The 25,484-nt window shown below is 32.2% G+C and overlaps 2 protein-coding genes across 4 annotated transcripts in view; both read right to left on the reverse strand.

Annotated features, from left to right (window-relative positions):
- Window positions 1-372: 372 nt before the first annotated feature.
- On the reverse strand, window positions 373-9,005 carry LOC135833146 (sex peptide receptor-related protein 2-like). Of its 2 annotated transcripts, XR_010556412.1 has the most exons (6): window positions 8,759-9,005; window positions 7,711-8,528; window positions 6,788-7,550; window positions 3,824-6,673; window positions 2,577-3,327; window positions 373-1,061 (listed from the first exon to the last, which is right to left on the reverse strand). XR_010556412.1 is itself a non-coding variant. In XM_065346802.1 (3 exons), the coding sequence occupies exons 2-3, from the start codon at window positions 3,269-3,271 to the stop codon at window positions 644-646; spliced, it is 1,113 nt and encodes a 370-aa protein (XP_065202874.1). In that variant the 5' UTR covers window positions 3,272-3,327; window positions 3,824-4,500; the 3' UTR covers window positions 373-643. The 2 variants fall into 2 exon arrangements, 1 of the variants encoding a protein (XP_065202874.1); XM_065346802.1 differs by lacking the exons at window positions 6,788-7,550; window positions 7,711-8,528; window positions 8,759-9,005 and having other exon boundaries at window positions 3,824-4,500.
- A 2,844-nt stretch (window positions 9,006-11,849) lies between these two features.
- Window positions 11,850-25,484, reverse strand: part of LOC135833147 (neural cell adhesion molecule 1-like) — a 330,320-nt gene continuing 316,685 nt past the window's right edge. The window contains exons 5-11 of one of the 2 annotated variants that reach the window (XM_065346804.1): window positions 15,891-16,041; window positions 15,684-15,781; window positions 15,392-15,566; window positions 13,367-13,494; window positions 13,050-13,269; window positions 12,823-12,962; window positions 11,850-12,685 (exon numbers count right to left, since the gene is read on the reverse strand). In XM_065346804.1, the coding sequence (XP_065202876.1) occupies window positions 12,826-12,962; window positions 13,050-13,269; window positions 13,367-13,494; window positions 15,392-15,566; window positions 15,684-15,781; window positions 15,891-16,041 (909 nt within the window). In that variant the 3' untranslated portion in view covers window positions 11,850-12,685; window positions 12,823-12,825. Of the gene's footprint in view, window positions 12,686-12,822; window positions 12,963-13,049; window positions 13,270-13,366; window positions 13,495-15,391; window positions 15,570-15,683; window positions 15,782-15,890; window positions 16,042-25,484 lie in introns of both variants that reach the window. The other variant, XM_065346803.1, reaches the window with a different exon arrangement.

Consider the following 25,484-nt stretch of genomic DNA (forward strand, 5'->3'; position numbering starts at 1 on the left):
TGAAATTTGTAAATTTATTAAATCTGAAGTTTTCGACTGATGTGGCTGAGCGATGTGTGTGTGTGTGTTTTACATAGGTAGGTAACTGCTTGATAATGATAGATATACAAACAGGAACTACCTAAATCGTGAATCTGTACATCTTGTATTTAGATTATGATAATTTTATGTGCGTTTTTTAAATCCGCAGCAACTGACGACAGCTCTTCTTCAACAGTTCAACATTATTCGGAGTTCCCAGTATTATAGGTAGGTACATACCTATACTGGAAGGTATTCGCAGTTGGAGGTATGAATATTATAAATGCAAAACATGAAGAATTTTTTTGGTCTAATTCGTAAAAAAATTTAGTGTAGAAAAGAGAACACATGTTGGATTTTAAACAAAACTTTAATTTTTTTTAAAGACATTCTCTAAATTCAAAATTTAGTAGATAGGTAGGTATTAGGTGATTTTAACGTTGATAAAATGCTTCCATACTTATAAAATCAAAAATTATCCTTGAAAAGACAGCCGAGGAACTTCATATAGGTATCTAAATGCTCAAAAAGAGCATTCTAAACCCTGAAAGATTAAAACTTTCAAGAAAAAAATTCATTTTAAGATTTTTAGGTAGGTACTCGTAGGTACATTTTTATTGAACTAACTGCTGGTCAAGACAGTATTACTCGACATCCCAGATAAACTCGTCCGATAATCTGGAGATATTTTTCGTTTAAAAAGCGTCTTCAAAGTAATCCTGAATTGTTCGCTTAGCGAATAATAAACTAGAAAATGAATACTCGTGCAAAATATTCTGATGCTGTTGAATACTTGGGCTGAAGGATAATAATATTTGACTAGGAATTTGTTACCCAAGATCACCACGAGTGAGCAACCTATCCCATGAGGAAGTTCTCCGATGATAAATAATGTTAATAGTATCAGTAAAATTGTTGTTATTCTATTTGTTTGACGTTCTCTTTCACTCTGCTGTGGATTGAGTCCGCTGGAACTTCTGGTCGAACTTTCAGTCATATCTCGGTGGCATTTTTTCGCTCTGTGCAACGCAGCGATTATTCTGAAAAAATAAATTTAGGTTACAATAGGTATGTACTATAACGCACATCCACTTAATTGATTGAATTAAAATAGATAAGTAATGTGTAGGTACCTATACATAGGGATTTTTTGCCCCAAAGAATAGTTCGAAAATATCGAAAAATTGTCATAAAACCTAAAAAAAAATTTTTAAAAATAATTAAATTTTGGTAACTTTTCTTTTTCAAAAAATCTTGATTTTTTTGAATCAAATTTTTCCAAATACAAAATCTATCAGGTTGCCACATTGAAAATTTTGAATATTTTTTCAAACAATAAAAAAATAAGATTTTATTCGAAATTTTGATTTTTTCGTGGAAAATAGGTGTTTAAAATTCAAAAATTGTTCATCAATTGGAAAAAAAAATTGAATGCCATGAACTTCAACCTAACGTTGTGTATTTTTGAATAACCCAATTTCTCAATTTTTTTCTGTTCAAGTTGAAAAAATTTCTGTTAGATACTTAGCTGAATAGCTGCTCTTTCACACAATATAGGTACACGAAAGGTATCTCAATTGACAGTGAAATTTTTGAATTGAACAAAGCTGAATCGAAAGAGAGCAATAAAGTGAATTTTTCAATTAGGTGAATTTTTGAAAATCAAAGGGCCAAAAATGAGAACAAATCAAAAATCTGCACGTTATACATTTACTTATAAAAGTTAAAAGTTTATCAGTATCCTATTTTTGACCCTCTAAATTGATTGGAAATGGTTTCAAACCGTTTCAAGTAGTTCGGGAGCCTCCAGAAGATTTTATTTTTGAAGTTGAAATTTCCACAAAATTGGTTCCAATAGGTCAACATTGGAGGCTAAAATTAACAAAGTTTTTATACCTACCTAGCACTTTTTGAAAATTTTGAAATATGACTGGAGCCTCCAGAACGGCTTTGTGGAATTGCAACTTTCAAAAATTGGCTGGAGGCTCCAGAATTGCTCAAAATGGTTCCAACCCATTTTCAATCAATTTGAGGGATCAAAAATAGAGTTACTTATCTTACCAAATTTCAGATTTCCTCGTCAATTTGACGAATTTTGATTTTTTTTCATATTTTTGGCTTTGATTTTCGAAAATTACCAACAATTGAAAAATGCATTTTAGCACCTGAAATTTTGACTGGGGTAGGTATATTTGTGCATTCTCTTTCGATTGAGCTGTGCCCAGTCCAAAAAATTCGTCTGTCAGTTGGGATACCTGCCTCTCTAAGCTTTGAATTTTCAATAACTGCAAAGATGACTTTTGAAAAACCTTTGAATTTTGAATTGGTTTATTGAAGTATTTTCAATTAGTCAGTTGTTTGAAAATAAGATCCTGAATCATTAGATTTTTCAATTAAAGGTCTTCCATCTGGGCCTCTTTTCTTTTAACGAAAATAATGTCGATCTAGTATTCTGAAGAAAAACAGAGAAAATGACCCCCTCCCTCAATGCAAGAACATAGTTATATATAGGTACCTACCTATATGTACTTATTTTGAATGAAGATTTTTCTTACCTGTAAATCATAAAGGTGAGAAAAACAGAAGGCGCTGTCTTCACAATCAGGCCATAAAACAAGAAATCAACTTGATACCAAAAACCACGTAGCGTAATCGTATTTCCATAGACTAAGGTGCGATTACCACCATTACAACTGGTCGCCATAAATCCATCATTATCGAGTACTTTGTAAACTCCCACAACACCGGTAGTCAAATAAGAAGGAAGTGTAATCAAGAATCCCACCAGGTAGCATACGAAGATTGCAATTCTTGTACTCTTCATATTGCACCAACTACGTTCCTTCAAAGGATGTAAAATGGCTATATAACGCCATAAAGCCATCGCGAGGGCCAGCATCATCGATGTGAAGATAAATACACTTGTCACGTGTAAATAATCTCGAGAAATCGTTTCCCAAAGTTTCGTCCTGTGTTCTTTAACCGAATATAAATTCGATCTAATTAGATGATGCCATGTATGCGGAAGCCACGATATCATACCCAATGTATCTACTATTGCTACATGGGTGAACATTGTATTCATCGGTGAAATCATATGTTTTTGGGTATACACCAGTATAACTAATACGTTGAAGAAGGTTCCAATCACGCAGAAGAAAATATTCGAATAACCGCATATCTGTTGATCGCTGAAATCGAAATAATATAATTCAATAGCGGAGCAATTTGGTTTCATTCCTTGATTCATTTTTTTCTCCTTTTAATATTCGTCAGTTTCGTCAGTTGGCAGGAACAGGATTACATCTGAAAATATGACATGGCATGTAGATTTTTACTTAATTGGCCAGGGCGAACCCTTTAATATATAAGATGACCATCTGCAATTTGAACAGACGTGTGGTTTTTAGAATGAGCATAAGCTAAAACCCCAAAATCTCAATTGCTTGAATTAATTTTGTTTTGTTTTTGTTTTTGACAAATTTTTCAAAAATGGCGATTTTCCATATGTTTATTTACTTTTTTTGAAGTGCATTTTTTTTCAATAAAAATGATAAAAATCAGTTTTAGGTAATAAATGAATGAAGAAAAAGTTTTGAACCAGATACCTATAGGTACCTATTAGTTTTCTCCAAACCAAATTTTGTTATTTCCAGTTTTTCTAAAGCTTTCATCAAGATCTTAAAGTTTCCTAATTTTTGAATTTCGTTGTAGAAGACAGCACATAAAATAAGTTGGCCAACTAAAAGTACATTAAATAAAATACATAGGTATTTATATTGGCTGCTGCAGTGTTACATACCTTTCAGATTTTTTTCTCCAGTGATGTGAGGTCTGAAGTATATTGTTTTTACTCGTACTTCCTCTTATCAAAAAGATAAGAACTATGCACCACTTTTCTTGGTTGTCAACTGCAGTGTTTTAAAATTGTGCAAAGAAAAATCATTTTCGACAAATTTTAATTCCAAAGCTAGGTATTTCAGTACATCGAGATCACTGATTTTTTGTTTCTTTTTTTTCAGAGGTTTCAAAAATAGGTAAGGTAAATATAGAGGTGAAATAATTATCTACCAAGATGGACTGTACACGACAATTTTAAAAAATGACTATGGATGTATAAATAATCTTTTAAAAACTTGAGCACATCATCATTTAAATAGATAACTTGAACCTGATTTTAATTACCTACGTTTTACAGAACTATTAACACAACACGCGTTTTGGCTTGATTACTTTTTCAAGTGCACTGAATGAAATTCACTAATATCTTTACCTATATGCTACAAATAGATGAAGGTAATAATTGATGAAAACCGGTATCTTATACGAGTTGTTTGCATCTACGATACCACTTCACCTCTGCCACATCTATTTTGAAATTCTTAGAATTTTCATCAACTACCTATAATGAGTAGGTACCTATTACCTAACCTAATCTGGTAACTACCTACTTATCTGATGAAAAGATTCAGTTTGATTTTTTTTCACATTATTCAAACTTTTTTTAAAAAAAATGTATATGATACAAAATGTGTTGATTATAAGTGGTAAAGTCTGGCTTCCTCTTCTACTCAAAAAATAATATCCTCACTCCTCAGGTATCCTTTTAGAGATTACATTGATTCAATTCATCAATTCATGGTCGCATTCTTTAGTTGTAGGTACATAGTAGATATTAGTTTTAAAAAATCAAGAAAAAATCACATTTTAATTTTATTAGGTAGAGGTACCATGCTAAAAAATTAAATTACGTAATTAAATTAAGCACATATTTAGCGCTTATTTCAAAAATGAAGCATCGACAATAAAAAAAAAAAACTCAATAAGTAGGGGTACCGACCCAGTTTTGTACCCCCTCCCCAGAATTTTTTGAAAAATAAGCCACCGCAAAGTCATAAATTGATTTGAAAACCATAAAGGCATTAATAATACCTATGTTTTATGCTTCTTCTGGAATACGATGGCCTTGAAAAGTTTCATTTTCCAATCAATGTTCATGGTTCAGGAAACTTTGAAAAATGTGATTACGAATTTCAATCGATAGGTATCCTTTTAAAAAATTTCAAAAGTGTGTTTTGGTTTTAAGGACTGGTCTGGACACGCCAAATTCTATCAAAATGAGTTTTGGGCACATCATCGAATTCTACACAACACACTCATGGCCGATAGATATGTTAGTTATTTTTCATCAGAATTGTTTGGTAAAAATTTTAAATGGGGGTAAAAAAATAAAGAACTACTCGATCTCAGTTTTCTATATTCAATTTTCGTTCTCTATTTTTTTTCACTCCCCCCCCCCCTTATTAGGTCGCTGACAACTGTTCAAAGGTGTGATAATAAATATTATTTATTTTTGAGGAAGTATTTGAATGTACCGCCTTGAACTGTTGTAAGTAATGGGGTCCAAAAAACACTACTTATTGCTACAGATTAATTGTGTACATTTAATATTAACAATCGTCCAAAAAATTGAATAAATGATTTGATTCCGCTTAAATACAGATCAGAGCAAGAACTTTAACGACAAATTTTGACCAATTTCGTCAGGAAAACGTTTCCAGAAAATTGGTACTAGTATTTTTTGGAAAAACGTGTTCATTTGGTGGTGCTGGAATTTTGAAGCCTGAAAACGCGTCTATTGAATTTTTTTGATGAAAATTCGAGCAGATAATCTGTGACCTGGTCTGAGACTAGGGGTCACAAGTCGGATTTTCAATTTTCGATTTTTTGACCATTTTGAAAACTAGACAACATAAGGAGCCCAATGAGACCAATCCCAGCCTCCTATATCATATATTTCTATCTTTTTTCATTTTTTTAAATCGCTGGATTGAAAAACAAGTTTTTGAGAAAAACGCATTTAAAGAGGAAAACAGGAAAACTGACCAAAAATTTGTTTTAAAGAATATCAAACTTGGATGATAGCCACTCGTTGAAAACATAGAAATACAGAAAGCGACAGAAGCGACTTATGGCCCCTTTTTCGAGTCCTCGTCATAATATGCTAACTTCAAATGCGTTTTTAACACACTTTTCGGCCAAATTACGTGGCTTTGTCACATGATAGTTCATATTATGTCAAACAACCGAAATCCGCGAAAAAACGATTTTTCAAAATGTCGACTTATTTTCCTATTTTTGGCTTCCCTGTAAAAACAAAATTCCGACTTGTGGTCCCTTTCATCAGACCAGGTCACATTTATAAACTCTCAATTTAATTTTTCAATCTTTTTCAAGCAATGAATACACCAATGCTAATGCTTGAGAAAACTTTGAATTATGTTGTTACCATTCATAACATCGCAAAAAATAGGAAGAAGGTAAAAATTGGCAAAGGGGTAGAAAAATTAGAAAACGGGGGTAAAAAAAATATCAAACTTATTTTTTTGTAATAAATAATTTATTTCGAAAAAACCTAATCAAATTGAAGTTTTTACAAACCTACAACTACCTACTTACTTAGGTACCTTGTTAAGAAATAAAAGAAATTCCAAGAAATATAAAAAAGGGGGCCGTTATCCCTATATAGGTACACCGAGTTACATATAAATAGGTGATTAGATAGGTACTCTAGGACATCCCTCTTTTCCACAATTTCAATCTGCATAACCACCAGCACAGTCCAAGTCCATATAATCCATGCTATACCTACCTGAAAAAATTTACAGGAAGACGTTAAACAAGCTTGTTTTTATATTCCTTCACCGCAGACTATACTACATAGTAGGGACCTATCCCTATAATAAATTTGAAATCTTTTATCTACCATTTCAGTATATTTTCATCCAATGCCAAGTTGGAGGAAATGATCAAGACTTGAAAGGATACATCGCGTGGACTTCTTGGAAGTTTAATAGCCTATGTCGAAGTGGTGAACCAGAAAGTAAAATTGACTTCAATAATAATTATAAGTAAAGGTAGGTAGGTCTAAACTCAAGCGTTCATTTAATTGACAAAGTGCGTAATGTTAAAGTTTCCAAATCCAAGGTTGTGCATACGAGTTTGATATGCCTATTATATGTATAGGTAGGTTATCATTCATCACCACTCACCAGGCATAGAACCATGATTGATAATCCGTAGCACAAATCCCTGCTTATTTATTCAATTGACTGCCAGTTAAGACAGTATTGCTCGTCCCAGATGTACTTGTCCGATAAATTGGGAAAGGTTTCCCGCTAAGAAGTGCTTTAAAAGTGTCCCTAAATTGTTTACTCAAAGTGTAATAAACAAGAAAATGAATACTCGTGCAAAACATTCGGATGCTATTGAATATCTGCATGGAAGGATAGTAATATTTGGCGTAAAATTCTTTACCCAATACCACCGATAATAAGCAGCCTAGCCCATGAGGAAGTTCTCCAATAATGAATAATCCCAATAATATCAATAAAATTGTGGTTATTCGATTCGTTTGACGTTCTCTCTCGGTATGATGTGAATTATTATTAGGTCTACTGGGACATGTAGTCGAAGTTTCTGTCATCTTTCGGTGGCATTTTTTCGCCTTGTGTAAAGCAATGATTATTCTGAAAAAACGAATTCACCTGCAATCAATTCACGTAAGTTCCTATCTATTTTTTTATTTCCCAAAATATCAGTGAGAACTGAGCAATAAGTGAGCATTATATTAAATGCGTCCAGGCTATTGTAAATACAATACTAGAAAAGTAGGTACATATTTCTTACCTGCAAATGATTATGCTGAGAACAACAGAAGGTGCTATCTTGGCAATCACCCCATAAAACAATAAATGCGCTTGGTACCATACACCTGGAAGTTTGATCACCGATCCATAAATCATTGTGCGATTACCCGTGTGACAACTGGATGCGAGAAATCCATCACGATTGAGTATCTTGTACAGCGGTAAAACATCGGACCATAAATAAGAAGGAAGTATAATTAGAAAACCCATCATGTAGCATAGAAATATTGCGATTTTTGTACTCTTCATACTGCACCAACGACGTTCTTTCAGAGGATGTAAAATGGCTATATAACGCCATAAAGCCATAACGAGGGAAAATGACATCGATGCGTACATAAATACCGCTGTTATGTGCAAAGAAGTATGAGAAACAGTTTCCCAAAATTTCGTCCTGTGTTCTTTAATCGAGTATAAATTGGATCGAATTAAATGATGCCACGTATGCGGAAGCCACGAAACCAACACCAATACATCTACTATTGCTACATGCGTGAATATCGTATTCATTGGTGATATCATATTTTTCCTGGTGTATACCACAACGACCAGTGAATTGAACACGGTTCCAGTCAAGCAAAAGAAAATGTTCGAGTAGCCACATATCTGTTGATTGCTGAAAGCAAAATAGGTCAATTCTGCTGCGGAGCAATTTGGCTTCATTTTTTCCTCCATTTTTGGCTCCTCAAGATGTACGAGGGGTAACTGGAAGTTTCATAAAATTTGCAAAGCAGAAGCAGGTAGGTGGGTTGGTAGAGGTACTTTCTGAATTTAGCATAGGTGTAGTTACTCGATCATCTGAAATTTAAGGCAGTTGGCAATAGATAAGATTGAAGAAACATGAATCAAAAAAAGATGGCGTGGGCAGATTTTGGGCCACTCTTGAGCTAAGCTAAAGGATTAAGTAATGAGTATAGAATGCCGATTCATCTTCTTCAAAAAATTGCAATAAGGATTTTAGAGGAGAAATATAGAATTGAAATGAGTGTCACAGAAAATACATACTTCTACCATTTATTCGTATTTACCTCAGAAAGGTGATCTGATTTTCACACTTACTGCAAATATTTTAAAGTGGTGTAAAAAATCATTTTTGCAAGAAAATTTACACTTTAAAGCAAACAACACAAATATTTCAGTCTATCAAGACCACTAATTTTTTTGTTTCAATTTTTTCAGGGATTCTTATAATTTAGAAATAATTACGTTACTTATACACAATTCACGCACGACACACGTTTTGATGCGATTATTTTTAAGCACACTGACAGTGAATGTAAGGTATGCAATTCACTAATATGTTAAGTTGCTCCATAGTACATAGTTGGAAGGAGCTAAATAATCACCAAAAAGAAAAACCTGTATTGTATACCAGTTGCATCAATAGTTAGGTACTTCATGTCACTACACGTGTTTTAGAACTCTTACTCTAGACTAGGTATGCGGTATGTACCTGTGAATACCTACCTAATGGAGAAATTCAGTCATTATTATTTTTTTCATTCTTTTTTCATACAGTAGGCTATTTTTAGAACTTTTTTTTTTACAAAATTGTTAATTGCATGTTTAGATAAGTGTTAATGATTAATAATTCAAAAATTATTCACTCTACTTACTCGTAATTTACTAAATGAAGTTGTTTGATTGTATTTTGTGATAGTGTGGGTCTTAAAACGCGAGGAAAAAATCACACTGAATATTTAAACAGTGTGTTGACAATTATTTCAAAAATTATACTAATCCTTGCTATTTTTAAGTAGGCACTAGATAGGTACTTTACGCGATAGGTATCGTTTTTACACAGTGTATAATTATAGCGAGCTGTATATTGTAGAATGTAGACACTTCTAAAAAATGATAACTAATCAGACAGATAGGTATCTAATCCGGTTATCTAATTCAACTCGCTTTTCTTCGAAAAACGCTATAATTTATGACACCTGTCTATACTACCATAAATTTAATTTAATAAAAACATTTCATCCATTAAATTAAAATGTTAACATCAAAGTGCCCAAGTAATTGGAATATTCTTCAAAAAGCTGATCTACCTACATTGTGAATGAATTCCCATGACAGTTTTAATCCGTATTACTCCCAAAACAATTTTTATGCGAAATACCTATCTAAAATAAATTAATAGTAAGTAGGTACATATACAATGTATGTTGATTAGGTACCTACTTGTTTTTCATGTTTCCTCATATAAATAAGTATATTTTTGATTTATTATGAGTATCCTTCAATTTATCAATTGAGCTCAAATTTTCGCGTGCATACCTACTCCTTTTTCATTCCCACTAGACGTAAAGGTTGAACAAACTCTTCTTGAAAAACAGTCGGCTTAGTTGCGAGTTGCGACGACCAACTCTTGGAAAAGAGTTCATTAACTTTTAATAGTCTGAAATTCATCTAAAATGGAAAGTAATTAGGTAGGACAAAGAATTGAACACACTGTCAAATTGAAACTTTCATTTTAACTATAGCAACGAGTAGGTAAGTTCGTCCTTTTTTTTTCAAGGACTAGACAGAGCATGCGAAAAAAATATTTATTGATGAACTGGGAACAATACCTATTTTCTTCGATTATTCAAGAATTTCTCAAGGATAAATTCGAGCTAGGAATCAAAAAATTGGTATTTTCGGCTCTCACAGCGCCTTCGTGGAAAACAATGATCTTTAGTCAAATATGTAGGCAATTGCAATTTCTTGAAACTGAGCTTAAAAAATTATTTTATTAGGTCATTTTTGTATTCCGTGACCTTGAACTGATCAGAAAACGTCATTAAAATTTGAATTCTGAAAAGAATTGTTTTGGTCAATTTTGAGTTTAAATATCATAGCTTACTTGATATTGATTTCCCATCACTGTTTTGTCCAATTTTTGAAAATTATTCACTTAGGTACCAATGTCACCCCTCGTATTTTTAAAGCACCATCAAAAAAAGAGCGATCGAATTTGAAAATGAATTAAAAATATGTCCACTGTCCAGTGAATTTTACTTGAACCTTTAATGCTCTGAAGAAGTGCAGAGGAGCCACAAAGAAAAATTCAATGGCCCAATAAAACAGCATTGATGTACCTAATCCTATTTTTTTGACATCTTGGACACTTGGAAAAGAAAGAATTGCTACAAACACCCGCCAAAACAAAAAACAAAAAAAAACTACAAGACAAAAACTGAAATGAAAAGAGTCAATGTAGTAAGTACCTAAGTATGTCATGAGGTGAGGATTTCTGATTTTTGGAATTTAAAAGTTTAACCGCAAAAACTTACTTTACATATATTTCAGTGAGTTTGATACAGCATCGACATTTTCCAACAAGGACAATTTTAATTTTGAAACACTACCTATACATTTTATGAAAAATTCATAAATTTGAATTTTTGGGCATTACTTTAGGTACCTACTTATACTAGGTACTTACTCATGATTTTTTTTTTGAATTTCAAAATTTCGAAATGAGATTTTTTTAAATTGAAAACTCTGTATTATCTGACCCCAATCTCACTCTACTTTTGTTACGATGTGAATTTTTTTTTAGTGAGCAGTCGAGTTTATCAAAAAATCAAAGAAAAAATGGAATTAAATGTTTAGTTTGATTTTCTTCTTTGTAATAAAAAAAAAAAATCGACTAGGAGGAAATTGGAATAATTTACTCAGTTTTCTAAGGAAATACATTGATTTTTAATGCGTATACATCTTGCACATCAAATTTTGCATATCGGAAATTTTAAAGGCAATGTAGGATACAATGAATAATCGTCATACATATTTTGATCTTGAATGATTTTTCAAATCGTAAGTTATTTAAAGGTGTTTATGATGTTCAGAAGATTATTCATACGCAGATAATTCCTAGGTACCTACCTATCTGTATTCAAAATTTCTTATGGTACCTTTATTTTGAAGGCGAATTATGATGTACCAAATTTGTATAAACATGTTTGTATTCGTTTTTTGAGTTACCTATTTGTGAAGTTTTCGTGAATAAGTTAAAGTAGATATGTAGATTACAATGCGTATAAGGAAATATCAAATGAATCCCTCCAAAACCATTCAAATAAATCAAAACATCATCTAACCAAATGAGTAATCTTACAAACAACAATCAAATAATAAAACAGAAATATAATTATATTCACAAATATTACAAAATACAACTGAGAATTACGCGGTATTTTACACAAGAAAATTTACATTTAGTAACTAAAATTTGACGTATTGCTTAACGCGATCAGTTTCATGTTGACAAAATCGTAATAATAATCACAATCGACCAATCTACTTGGCATGGTGTGACCCAGACCTTATCTCAAATTACATCATGGCAATCACGATCTCGTCAATTACATAACCTTCAATTCAAAAAAAAAAATCAAAATCAACACATAAATCAATTAAGAAATTAAGTATAATATATGTACAGCACATAAAATGTAGCGTAGAGAAATGCACCATAATATTCTCATTTTCTTTATACATATTAAAGAAAGAAAAAAAAATAATACAAACAGGAACTAAAACATTAAAAAATAAAGCTTATAAAAGAATTTTTTGACAAAATATTCACCACAAGTGGTAAGATAATAAAGAGTGGCAGGGGGACACAGAATAAAAAAGTAGAGGTAGGCACATAAAAATTAACTCGTCTTAGATTAGAAGAGAAAAAAAATGAATAAAACTATCGATTTTAATTTTAAACAAATATACACGTAAATAAAATTTTTACTTTAAACAATAATGGTGTGATTTATAAAAATTATATCTAGGTAATAAGTAAATAACACACGCGTAAAATTAAAAAGAACGACGCCGTTACCAACTACGTAGGAATAATTTACTTTTGCGAGTAATTTTCGCAAAATTTTTAATTTTTTTTTCTTTTAAATGACTAGTACGATTTTTTTTCGCATTTTGCCAAAAGTTATTTTTCCTTTCGGGATACGAGTCTGAAATCAAGCATAAAAACATGAATATACTTAATTAGAACAATTTTGTATTAAAAAAAAAAAAAAAAAAAAAAATGCATCTGAATTTATTAAAACTTGTACCTAGATGTATATGTATGATCAAATTGCAAACTCACCGTTTAATGGATGAAATCCACACAAAAATGCTTAAAAATAATAAAGACAGTCGAGATAAGTAGATGGAAGGCCAATAGGGGCGTTTCTCCAGACGAATTTGCCGTTAATTCCAAATCTCTCATATCTGGTTCACTGACTTCTGCATTACAAAAAAAAATTTTTAAATTAAAACATAATTTTTTGTCATCAACAGAGGGATACATCACAAAAAGGGGCATTTTCTTACCATAGTCGTTGATGCTGTGAGTACGAAACTGGTACAAATCTGAGACTTCATTCCAACCAAATTTATTTTTGGCTTGAATTATAACTTCATATACCGAAGCGGGCTCCAAGCCCCTGATTACATGACTCATTTGATGCTCGTGGATGGCTTCTCTGTGTGGAGGTGGACTAATTATTACATCGTGCCATTGTCCTAATGGTATTTGATGTGTTTCATTCATCTGCAAAAAATCAAATATGGGTTTAATAAGTATTTAGAATGAAAACAGCTTACAATATTTTCAAAAAAAGTAAAATAGGGAGCCTGAGTTTACTCACCGTTAATTTCCGGTATAAAAGTCTGATTTCTTCAAGACGTGCATAACTGTCAATGGTCCATGTCAAATTATATGAATCTTTTGAACGACTAGATGTTGGACTACGGAATTTTGCCGGTGTTGGACGGCCTGAAAAATACAGCAGAATGATTAGAAAAGTTCATTTTTGTTTCGCATTTAGCTATGTTTAGTGATTTTTTTTTTAAATCTCTGTTTTTATTTTTTTCAAGAAATTTTTTTCAAAATACTAGACATTTAACATTTATTAGCAACAAAATTGGTAAACCGTAAATTGGCTAAATTTATCAAAAAACGCTGGAAATTCTTCCAAGGTTAGCGGTAATTTACCAAAAAAAAATTAGCAATTCACACAAAATTACCAGAAAAATCAAGTCCAGTAATTTACCAAAAATGTCCAGAAATTTACCAAAAATGACCAGTGATCTACCAAAAATTACAATTTAGTGTATCAAAATTTATCAAAAGTTTCCAGTGTAATTTCTAATAAATTACAGGAAATTTCTGGCACCTAAACTATGGTTTACAGGTAATTTTTAGTACCAAAATTACGGGTAATTTCTTGAAAATACAAGTAATTTCTGTAATGACAGGCAATTTCTGGTAAATTACTGGTAATATCTGGTAAATTGCTGATAATTTCTGGTAAATTACAGGTAATTTTTGGTAAACTACAGGTAATATCTGGTAAATTACAGGTAATTTTTGGTAAATTACAGGTAATTTTTGGTAAATTACAGGTAATTTTTGGTAAATTACAGGTAATTTTTGGTAAATTACAGGTAATTTTTGGTAAATTACAGGTAATTTTTGGTAAATAACAGGTAATTTTTGGTAAATTACAAGTAATTTTTGGTAAATTACAAGTAATTTTTGGTAAATTACAGGTAATTTCTGGTAAATTACAGACAATTTTTGGTAAATTACGGATAAACTCTGGTCAATTACGGGTGATTTCTTTCCGGTAAATTACGGATAATTTCTGGTAAATCACTAGTGTTTTTGTTGCAGTAATTTTTGGTAAATTACTGGTAAATTCTGGAAAGTTACTGGTAATTTCTGGTGAATTACTGGCAATTTTTGAAAAAATTAGTAGCATTTTATTGCTAAAAATCGAAATATCAACTGATTTTTGTTGAGTTACTGCTGTTTTTTGAACTCATAATCTGAATAATTTGGTGAATTTCTGGTCAATCAGAATTTTTCAATTACGTATTTTATCATGTTTTTTTGCACGACAGATCTCAAGATCTGTCCAAAATTTATATATCGTTGCTTTATTAGGAAAAGGTCGTAACTACAATTTTTATAAAAAATGAGATAGTGGTATCATTGGAAAGAGAATTTTGTCCTCTACATGATGCAACACTTGAAATTGAATTTCGATGTTTTTTGTTCTCGTAATAGCCGAAAACAAATGGTTTTAAATACAAGTTTTCAAAACCGTTACAATGAAAAGGTTCTAAATGATATTGTTTCTCAGATTGAACCTATTTCTTTTGATTTTTGTAATTTGTTGGTAAGAAAAGTCATTATAAACACATAATTTCACGTAATTTCACTGATTAATTGCAGAAAATCAACCTCATCACCTTAAGGATATCGTTCCTGTGTATTTCTTATGGGCTTTTGATGAAAAAAGCTTGACTTAAGGTGAAAGTTCCTTTGTTAAATTTTACTTTTTTCAGTTCAGAGTTCCTCAAATAAAAAAATGAAAAATCAGTGCTACCAGGATGTTTATTTTGAAAATTAGCAGGAAAATGATTGCGATAACCAAATGTTCTCTTACCTCATCTAAAACTATAAAGTGTACTTGATAGAATGCTCTTTAAAAATTAAAATGCGTTTTCTGAGAAATCAACTTTGATGTAGTTACGACCTTTTCCTAATAAAGCAACGATATTCATTATTCTCGTAAATTCAATTTTATGGAGTATTGTTGGCAATATGTACCCTTAACTCAATTAATACCTATTGCGAGTGAAATCTAATCTTGCATAAGTATTACCTGACAGTTCTATGTAGCTTCTCGACTTTCCTTGATTATTTTCTGCTTGACAACTGTAATTTCCAAAATCTGACGTCTGTACTTGCAGTATAGTTAGCAGGTGCTTATTGCCTCGTACTTCTTGGATTCTTCGATCAGTCGAGTCAATGAGGAAACTGTCTTGATACCAAGTAATCTGCTACAGGAAACCATACATGAAGAGATTGTTCACATAAATCTCAAAATCCAACTCAACAAGAGCCAGACCATCGATTTGAAAAAGACTAAAGAAAATCATGAAGAGTTTACACACCTTTGGAGGAGGCTCGCCATGTATAATGCAGACTAGCTGAGCTCTGTGTCCTTCTCCAGTATACACTATGCTTCTTTCTACGTGAATTTCTGGAGGATCTGCCAAGAAAAATGGTTCATATTAAAAACCTCTAATTTGATTGTCTCAAAAACCTTTGTGGGTACTCGTATTTTGGTTTCGTTATCGTTATCAGTAAGTTATACTTACATAGTACATCCAATTGCATATCAACTGTGACCGGATCTCCTACTCCGTTCGATGCGGTACACTGGTAGACTCCAGCCTGATGCCTATCCACTTTGTCTAAAGTAATGGAGAACCCTTCAAAAGCTTTTTCACCGCTCGGTAACGGATTATCCTGCGAACAGAAAACGAGCACGTATGTACCATAGATTCTCTTACAAACGCCTGCCCCTGCCGCCTACTCTAGCCTCATTCTAACGCGATAAACTTCTCGCGTTTAAACTTCATTTCGCATTAAAACGTCGCGTGTATTTCGTTTTCATTTCGCGGATAAATTCACGACGAGTGTATATATACGTTTATATAGCAGCATCCAATAATTCATTTCGAACAGCGCGTCTTTCATATATATTTTCGCACCGTTTGGGATTCGCGTTTATTCACCAGGGTAATCTTATTCCGCGTGATTATAAATTTCTATGTAGCAATTCAAACATGCTACTGTGAAGGCAGCAGCGTGCAAATCGTCAAAGCGTATCTTTACATCGACAGTGTTACCATTCTGTATGGATCTGACACGATTCGCGAATAAATTAAAACAACCGTACCAAAAAAAAAGAAGAGAGAAAAAATAAAAGGCTTGTCGTATAAGTATGTAGAGAATACGAATCCCATGTAGTTGATTCGAGTATGGTTTTTTTTTTCAGAAAAAGAATTATTATTTGAATATAGATTGGATTTCTTCAAGTTTCATTTCGTATGTGCTCGTATTATATCAAGTTGATTTGGTCGTCAGTAAAAGAAACATGGTGTCATTGGAATATTTCTTTCGATTGAGGTGTAACAATTTATCCATACGGACTCATTTTGCCTACTCTCCATTTTTAATAGTCCAAAAACATGACTATCGTTTTTTCTATGGGTGCCAGTTTGAGTTTTCCAAAAAAACTTGGTATCTGATCATCTTCTCCGTGATTTACCTTCTCATAAAAATCTCAATGCAAGCTTGTCCCTCAAACGGGAAAAAGATCCTTCAAAAACAAAAAGCTTTCAGATGAAAGAGTCACATGTTCCTCATTCAGGTAAATCCGGCTCATCCTCGCATCCCAAATATTGGTCCCACAAAAAATGTTCAAAAATTGTCACTGATAATCTGTCCGTCCCAGGACCAGCGTCAAATACAAGAGCAACCAAACTACGTAAGTACCTACGTGCAAATTGAGTTGCCTACCTTAAAAACTGAAAGGACAAAGTTACGACATGTTTTGTTTTATAATATTGAAGAGTAAAAAAACGAGAAAAATTGGTAGATTTTAACTTGATAAGAAATTTTTATTTTCACGAATTTACACACACAACGCAGTCTTTTCTCATCACCTGATGAAGGCACTGTGTGCCGAAACGTTGTGTGTGTAAATTCGTGAAAATAAAAATTTCTTATCAAGTTAAAATCTACCAATTTTTCTCGTTTTTTTACTCTTCAATATTATAATACATACTTGATTTTTTAATGATTTTTTTAATCGTGATATTGTTTTGTTTTAGAGCATTCTTCGAACTTGTACCTATAATTTGACATATAATGATGAAAGATGCATCTGCATAGGATCTGATGGTTCCATGTTTCAGAATTTTGAGAGCAGCGTGAAAAAGTTTCTTTACAATTTCAGGTCGTCCTGAAGACTGAAAGAGCTATGATCGATTAAAATATTCATAGGTTCATCATCATCGAGTCGTATAACCGCTCGTGGTGGTATCGCGTACAAATCAACGCGTACCCTTATGCCGAAATGGGTATTTGGGCTAACATCCTTCATGTTGGTGTTGCCTCTATCGCGTTGATGACGTATCTCATGGAAATTTATTTTCGAGCTTCCACTAGTAGTTTCCCGTTGCTTACTAGTGACATCTACACAAGCACCTTGGAGCTAGCCGGGTAGTTTAGAGACCCTGAGCTCCTCAGTGTTGACCTCTATAGACGCTCGAACCAGTTTCAGCTTTTTGATTCTGCTAACAGATGGCGTGCATTATCTGTTAGCTCGGCTAATAACTGGTAGTCCCCCAGTACTTGGCGTGTAATGTTGATAATTGCACGAAAGATTTTTAATTACACGCACAAGCTTGCCTCTATAGCTGGGTTTGAACCGGGTACCTCGTGAACGGAGGTCCGCGGCTCTACCTACTACGCCACCGGGTTACACTCGAGCAAAATATGAAACAAGTTACAAGTATGTTGTATGTTACATTCATTATTGGCCTAAAATCAAAATTGAAGAGGGTAGGGGGCATTTTAAAAATTTCGAAAGCATTTTCAAACTGTTCAATTTCAATTTTCAATGTGCTCCAGCGTCTTCAGATTTGATTTTCGGTCAATAATGAATACAATTCAATGTACAGAGCTTACAAAAAGTAGTTTTTTTTTCGGTTTAAAAATGGTGGAAATCGATTTGGAGGGTCGACTTTTGCGAGTAGTCGAAGTTTTGAGCAATTTATTGCAAACGTTGGCGATTAAATTTCGGATTTCGGAGTTTGTTTTTTTTGTTGATAATTGCATAAGTATGTACAAAAAGTAGTTTCCCACACTTTTCAACTCGTCACCTCAGATTTTTGATCCACCAATCTCAATTGATTTGGAATACCGAGCTTATGAAAGAATTGAATTTTCTACATGTCGAAACTGATTACAACGCTTTCTGGAGCGTTTCGAAATTACTGCAGAAAAATCAAATTTTTCTGGAGGCTCCAGATCGGCTGCTCATTTTGTAGAAAATTAATTTACTAACAGGCTATTTTAGCCATTTTTAAAAATTCACCAAAAATCGAAAAATCAACTTCTACAGCTGAAAATTGGTTCTGAAGTCTCTACCAGTAATTTACCAAAGATTACAATTTTACATCAAAATTTATCAAAAGTTTCTAGTAATTTCTGGTAAATTTCTGGTAATTACTGGTAATTTCTGATGAATTACTGGAAATTTCTGGTAAATTACTAGTAATTTCTGGAAATAATAAATTACTGGTAATTTTTGGTAAATAACTGGTAATTTTTGGTAAATTACTGGTAATTTTTGGTAAACGACTGGTAATTTTTGGTAAATTACTGGTAATTTTTGCTAAATTACTGGTCTTTTTTGGTAACTTACTAACCAAATTTAGTTGACAAGTAGTAAAAATTTCCTTGTCAGGCAAAATATTTCACACTGGTCTCAGAACGACGAGCAGGTAGGTAATATTGTTTCAGTTATTGTAAAGGGGCTGTTTTTGCGCTTTTTTTTCTTTTTTTTTGCTGCAAAGCTACCAAACTTTGAAAGCTCATATTTGTCTAAAAACTGGGTAAACTTGGAGCAAATCTGTTTGCGAGGTTTTTAAAAGGATTATTGTAAGAAATTCAAAGTGAAATACATAATTATTGAAATTATGATAAATTTCAAAATTAAACTAATTGCTGCGAGTATGAAAGTATTGATTATAGAAGTCCATCATTTCAATATTAAAAAAATACACCTCTTTTCATTCTTTTTTTCAACAAATTAATTCTCAAAATCGGAAATCAGTGCCTATTGAGAGGACAAGGGTCTACAATTGAGATGAAAATTTTTAAAAAATGTTAAAAGTAAAGTGACTTGCCAATTTTTCTCAATTTGAAGACGTTGACCAACTTGAAAATCATTTTCATATTTTCGTAATTTCTCGCGTATTTTTTTAGTTTTATTTTTTTTTTGTCATTTCTTGACAATTATTTTTTTATTTAGTATGTAGGAAAGGGGGGCTATAACTTGAATGGACAAATAATCTGGAAAATAACTGAGATGAAACTATTTGTATTTTGAAGGAAATTTTTATTTTGGGTACCTATTTATACCTACTTTTTCTGGAAGAAAAATGTTCTTTGTTGAACATTTTTGCTGGAAATGAAGAACCAAATTTTTGCTAGGGTTTTGTTGTGGGATGTTTTCTCAATTTGAAGGACAAGGGTTGTCCGAAATGAGATCTTTGTGAGAATGTGGGCGGAAAATCGCATCAAAAAAGTACTTATACCTTATCAATGCAAAAAATCATATTTCTGTCGGTACCTAACAATATTTCAAATTTTCAGAAAAAATTCTCTGGAGTAAATTCTGAAAGTTTTACATCCAGTTTTGTACCTATTTGAATCTCATAAATTCTAAAAAAAAAAATCAACAATCCATTTCACTTAATTCGTCTAAAAAATATCCGATAGCCTATTCCAACATTTCATTACTCCATAAATTCCATTCCACAAAATGTCGGGTTAAAAACTTTTGTGCTACCTATGTAGTTTCATTCTTAGATTTTTTTTTACGTCTTCGACCTAAGCAGTGAGTATTTTGACCCCAAAAAATTTTATACCTCGAAGTGAATGAACGGAATTATCTTTGTATCGAAAATGAAAAAAATATACATCGTAGTACCTACCTTTTTAAATACTCGTATCAGTTCAATACGTAGCAAGTATAGATACCTATTTCGAACAAAATAGAAACCTTTTTCACCTACGTAATCACGAAAAATCCTCGAAAAAGTTGACACCAACCACCAACACGTAGGTATTCACATGGATGGTATTGCGCTGTCAAACCGACACAAGAATATGGTATCCGTTCACAATAAACGATCTTTTTGAAAAAGAATGCTCAAATTTCTCTACCAAAGGGTATCATTTGATCCTCGTCTCGAAATTATCCCAACCAATATAAAATAATACGACTTTCAACCCACATGTTCCCAGAGATGATACGTGTGTGCTATGGTAATACTCAACTGCTGCGAACCTTATGGAAAACATTCGCGATTGGAACCTACACCTGTTTTGTTTTTTTGTAAAAAAGCACAGCTTTTCACCGGACTTGGACTCGTGCTGTAGGTGAGTATTTGTATTAAATACAAGTTGATCCTGAGATACATATCAAATCTTTGTTATTTCAATCCTTTTGTACGCTATTTCGAGGTTTTTGTTTTTCTCGAATACGAAAAGTTGTTCAACTTTTGGTTTTCATTCGCGGTGAAGAAAAGTTTGCGTTATCTTTTTTGTAATTTCTCAATTATCGAAGGCGTTTGAAAATTATATCGTCGGGTTGCTTTCTCTCTGTCTTTTCCCCTTCTTTTATAATGGCTTGTTTCTGTAGTCGAGGCAGGTTTATTAGCTATTCTGGCAACTTTCTCGCGATTATACCGTCGTTAAAACGAGACTACACTTGTCTAAATTCTATAGTTAGTTTTTCAAAAGCTTAAAAAATTTTCCATTTCGTAATTCAGCCCGCTTTAAGACAGCGCGAATAACGTAGCGAATATAATAAAACGCAGTTATGTAGCTTGCGTATACCTAAGAAGCAAGTGAAATTGAAATTTATTAAAAATCCACGTGAACAAATGAAATTCGAGACATTCTTTTAAATTTCGACGAATCGAACAAAGAAAAACACAGCTCTCTTTTTTTATCCACTCCCTAGCGTTTCAATTAAGGTAAAAATATATTTAGCTATGTGCGGCGAAATTCTCTCATCCGAAGTGGAAATTTTTTATTAATTTATTCCCAAAGTGGTGTATAAAGTTTTAAAATTTCTCCAAATTTATCCTCACAGTGGAAAAATTTCTTCGTCGTAAAAATATAGACGCGTACTTTTTAACGTATGGTTCAATTTGCGAGTAAGTTAGCGCTTTTTGAGAGAAAAAAGGTAAAAATTATTCGTCGTTTTGCCCCCCGAAAATATTATAATGCTGTGTAAACTTTTCCAGAAGCTAGATATCTTCTTTCTAGCGAAAAGTTTTTAAATACTTGAGAAGTTTTTTTGCTTTATTTTTACAATCGCTTTAACAGTTTAATTTAAACGTTTTCATATATTTAGAGAGCTTTAATAGATACGCCCGCACCGCGAGTTATAAAACGTTCACTTTATACCTAGTATTTATTCGTATAGTAGGTAAAATGGTACCTATCTTTCGAATCGTATAACGGAAAAAAACCTCTCTTTGTGGTGATTTTCTTATAGAAAATTTTCGTTCTTTTTTTTCGCTCGCCTTTGCCTCAACTTTCAAAGCGTATTACGTCATTTTTTTCCTTTTTTTTTACACGTAATAATGGTATTATAATTACTTTTAAAACGGTCTCACAAAACTGACTCGTAGGAGGACGATGGTGACAAGAAGGGGGGTTAGATTGCTAAAGAAACAAAGCTTGAAAAATATAATTTTAATGGAAAATAAGTACGGCTCTTTAGAGCTCGTCAATATAAATGTAACGAAAAAAAGATTTAATTTCGCTTTCAAAATGTATCGCATGGGTGCGCTTACATTTTTTATAGGCTTTTTAAATCGCCAAGATGTTTGGAAATTTGAGAATATAATTTTTTTCTCAACTCGTTGTGTATTGTTGTTAAAGCGAAATGAAAATGGTCCCGCGCCGAAGCCCCTCATTAGTAATCGTATTTTCTTCTAAGAACTTATTCTCTGTTGGTAAGACGACGAAACAAAGGAAAAACGCGAAGAAAAAAGTTAATTAGGATTTTTTCACGATGTTGTAATACCTACGACCGACCTATATTCCGTGGTTGGTTCTTAATGACATCGAGTATTGATGAATAAGAATTAATGGGACGATTTAAAATAATTCTTATGTAGGTAGAGTTGATTAAATGAGTGAAGTTAAGGAGCTTACTGCGTTATAATACTTACCAAAAAAATAACTGGGATTTCAGAAAATTTTAAATCATAAAAATTGTACATGAAAGCCACAAAAAAGTGGATATTCAAGTGCTACAAAAAACAAGAATGTAAAAAAATTACATATCGATCTACTTTTCAAAAAATAATTTAAAAAAAGGTCGAAATTTTTTAATTCTAAGAAAAAGTATTTTAGGATAAATCACGAAAAAAAGTGACGGAGGATTTTGATAAAATTTAGTAGAGATCTTCACTTCGAGTAGAAAGTAACACAGAAAAAATGCTGGGTCTAGGGGTAATTTTCGACAAAATCGCGGTTTTTTGGCTCCAGCCGTCTTTACCCAACACCTTTTGGGAAAAAGAAAAGGCAAAGGAAATGCCATTGCTAATCTTTGTAATTTTAGGAAAATACGAGCTCCTCTCCTACATAAATTCGTTCATATAATTATGACTATAAGTAACTCTCTCTTCTCACCACCACCTACAAATAGACGTTTATGAGGTAAAAATTATTCTTTGATGTTTAATTTTCTTGTACAAGGTATTTTTTTGTAAAAGTTTGGACAAAAAAAAATCATTGCAATGTCACGAATATTCAACATTTTTGGGTATTCCCCTCTTGCCCATTCCACTTCAATATCTCATTCTTCGAGCATTATACATACAAGTATAGGACAATTTTCGCTCAAAAAATCTTGAATTATGCACAATTTTGAAAAGCTTTGAGACACATATAATTATAGTAAGGTGGGCCGCTTTTGATATTTCTTTGAAAATTGGAGGAATTCATTAAAAAATGTGAACTTATGGGTCGACTCCAGAACCATCAATTTCTTCTGAGATCACAAATTTTAAAATTTACAGTAAAATTCTTCTTAAAAAAATCTAAAAAAGTGAATTTCTTTAGATTTTTTTTTTCTTTTTCAATTTTTACTATAAATTTCAAGGTTTAAGCCCCCGCTAGAAAAATAATACTAATACTTAGTTAAAATATTAATTCAAAAATGAATGCTACAGGATTTTGAGGCTCCTCGCCACTTTTTTGAATTCCCCTTTCAATTTTCCAAAAAAATGGGTTAAAAAAATTCAAAAACGGCCTATCCTGACAATTTCCCTCGAATAGGCTCTGCTGAGGTCAAAATTCTTCTGCCACGTTCACTTCACTTACCCCAATTGTAAACTTTCAAGATCAATGAAGTTAATGAGATCAAACTTAAGAATAAAATAACTGTTCTCCATGCGTTAATTGGTATCAATTTTTAAATTGAGAGGAGGGGGCTTCTGTTCAGTTTCAACAACTTTTCGGAAAAAGAAAGGACTTCAGATTTCTACGCAACATTAAATTTTTGAAATGAAATTTTCGGGATATACCTAAGTAATTTTTTGTGGAAAAGAGAATCTTTGCTGTGTCAAATTTTTAAATCAAGGAAAATACGAAAAAGTATCAGAAATTGTAACAGTGGCACTCAAAATCAGAAAAATGACATTTAATTTTGATTAAATAGTTGACCGAAAAAATACCCAAAAAATGGGGCGAAAGAAACAGAAAACAGAAAGGGGCCAAAATGAAGCACCTAGCTGGGTCATTCCACGTCAATTCGACCAAGAAGTGGTAAGGGGGGAAGTTAGCGATTTTTTTGAAAATTTTCCTGAAGAAAGACATTCTGAGGGGATGACCAATGGCGCAAATCGCAGCCCTCTAGCCCTTTTTAAAAGGCTGCTAGGGGGTGTCAAAATTTTCAGTGAACTTAAAATATCATCCATTTCACCAGTGGAGTACTCGATAACCGCGATAGGTACCTACCAACATGGAACTTTTCCCAATAGATAGGGGTTTTAAAAAGCTTTCTGGTGACCTCATAAAAATCAGCGTTGTCACCTTTTTTCGTACGAAAAATTAGCTCGAAATATTTCAAAACTTAGTTTTCATATCGTTCTGACTCAAAAATTCTGAAAAAAATATATTATGGACAACTTTTCATGCTGACCAACATATTAAAAATTGGGGTGGCATTATTTCGTAAAATCAATTAAGAAAATTTGAAAGTTTGCGAAAAAAATCGATTTTTTGATTTAAAACATGGAAAAAAGTTTTGACTGGTGAAGTTGACCTATTTGACTCCTATTTTTACGTATCCGTTAAAAAATTTGAAAAACCCCCTTCATTCGATGAAATGAACTCATCACAAAAAAATCAAAATTCGAAAAAATTCAATTTTCAATTCCAAACATCAAAAAAAGTTTGAATTCATTCAGTTGCCTTATTTTGACCTCTTTCTGATTATAAATCATGAAAACATTGATAAAAATCAGTTTCGAATTTTGATTATTTTGTGATGAGTTCATTTCATCGAGTGAAGGGGTTTTTTTCAACTGAAGGCCTTTCCTCAGGAAAATTTCAAAAAATCTCCGACCCTCCTCCTTACCACTGGCTTGGTTGAATTGACGAGGAATGCCCCAGCTTTTTCTATCTATCCACTGAATATTTTTTAGACATTCAAAAAACAAAAAATAAATGCGTAAGAAAAGATGAAAAAAATGAAAAATAGAAATTTAAAAAAAAAGTTATTGGTTGATCAAAAACAGGAGTGAATTTCAATAATTTAGAAATAAATATGAGGATTTGTCAAAAAAAAAGAGATCCGGATACTCCAATTTTCATGGGAAAATTTAGTTTAAAGTTGAGAAAATCAATTTTAAATTCTTAATTTTCGAAGAAAAAGTGTGAAAAATTGCACTTTTTATAGTGGAATAAAATTTTAAAAAACTATCCATATTTTAATAAAAAAAAACTTCCAAAGTGATTTGGAAAATTTAAACTGCTGCACACCTACATGTAGATAGTTGGCAATTTTCATTTTTCATCCCTCTTAATATTTTTTTCAGGATTTTTTTTTGGTCATGAGGTTTGAAAAATATAAATTTTTAATATGCTAT

Source organism: Planococcus citri, chromosome 1, assembly GCF_950023065.1.
Source record: "Planococcus citri chromosome 1, ihPlaCitr1.1, whole genome shotgun sequence".
Lineage (NCBI taxonomy): Eukaryota > Metazoa > Arthropoda > Insecta > Hemiptera > Pseudococcidae > Planococcus > Planococcus citri.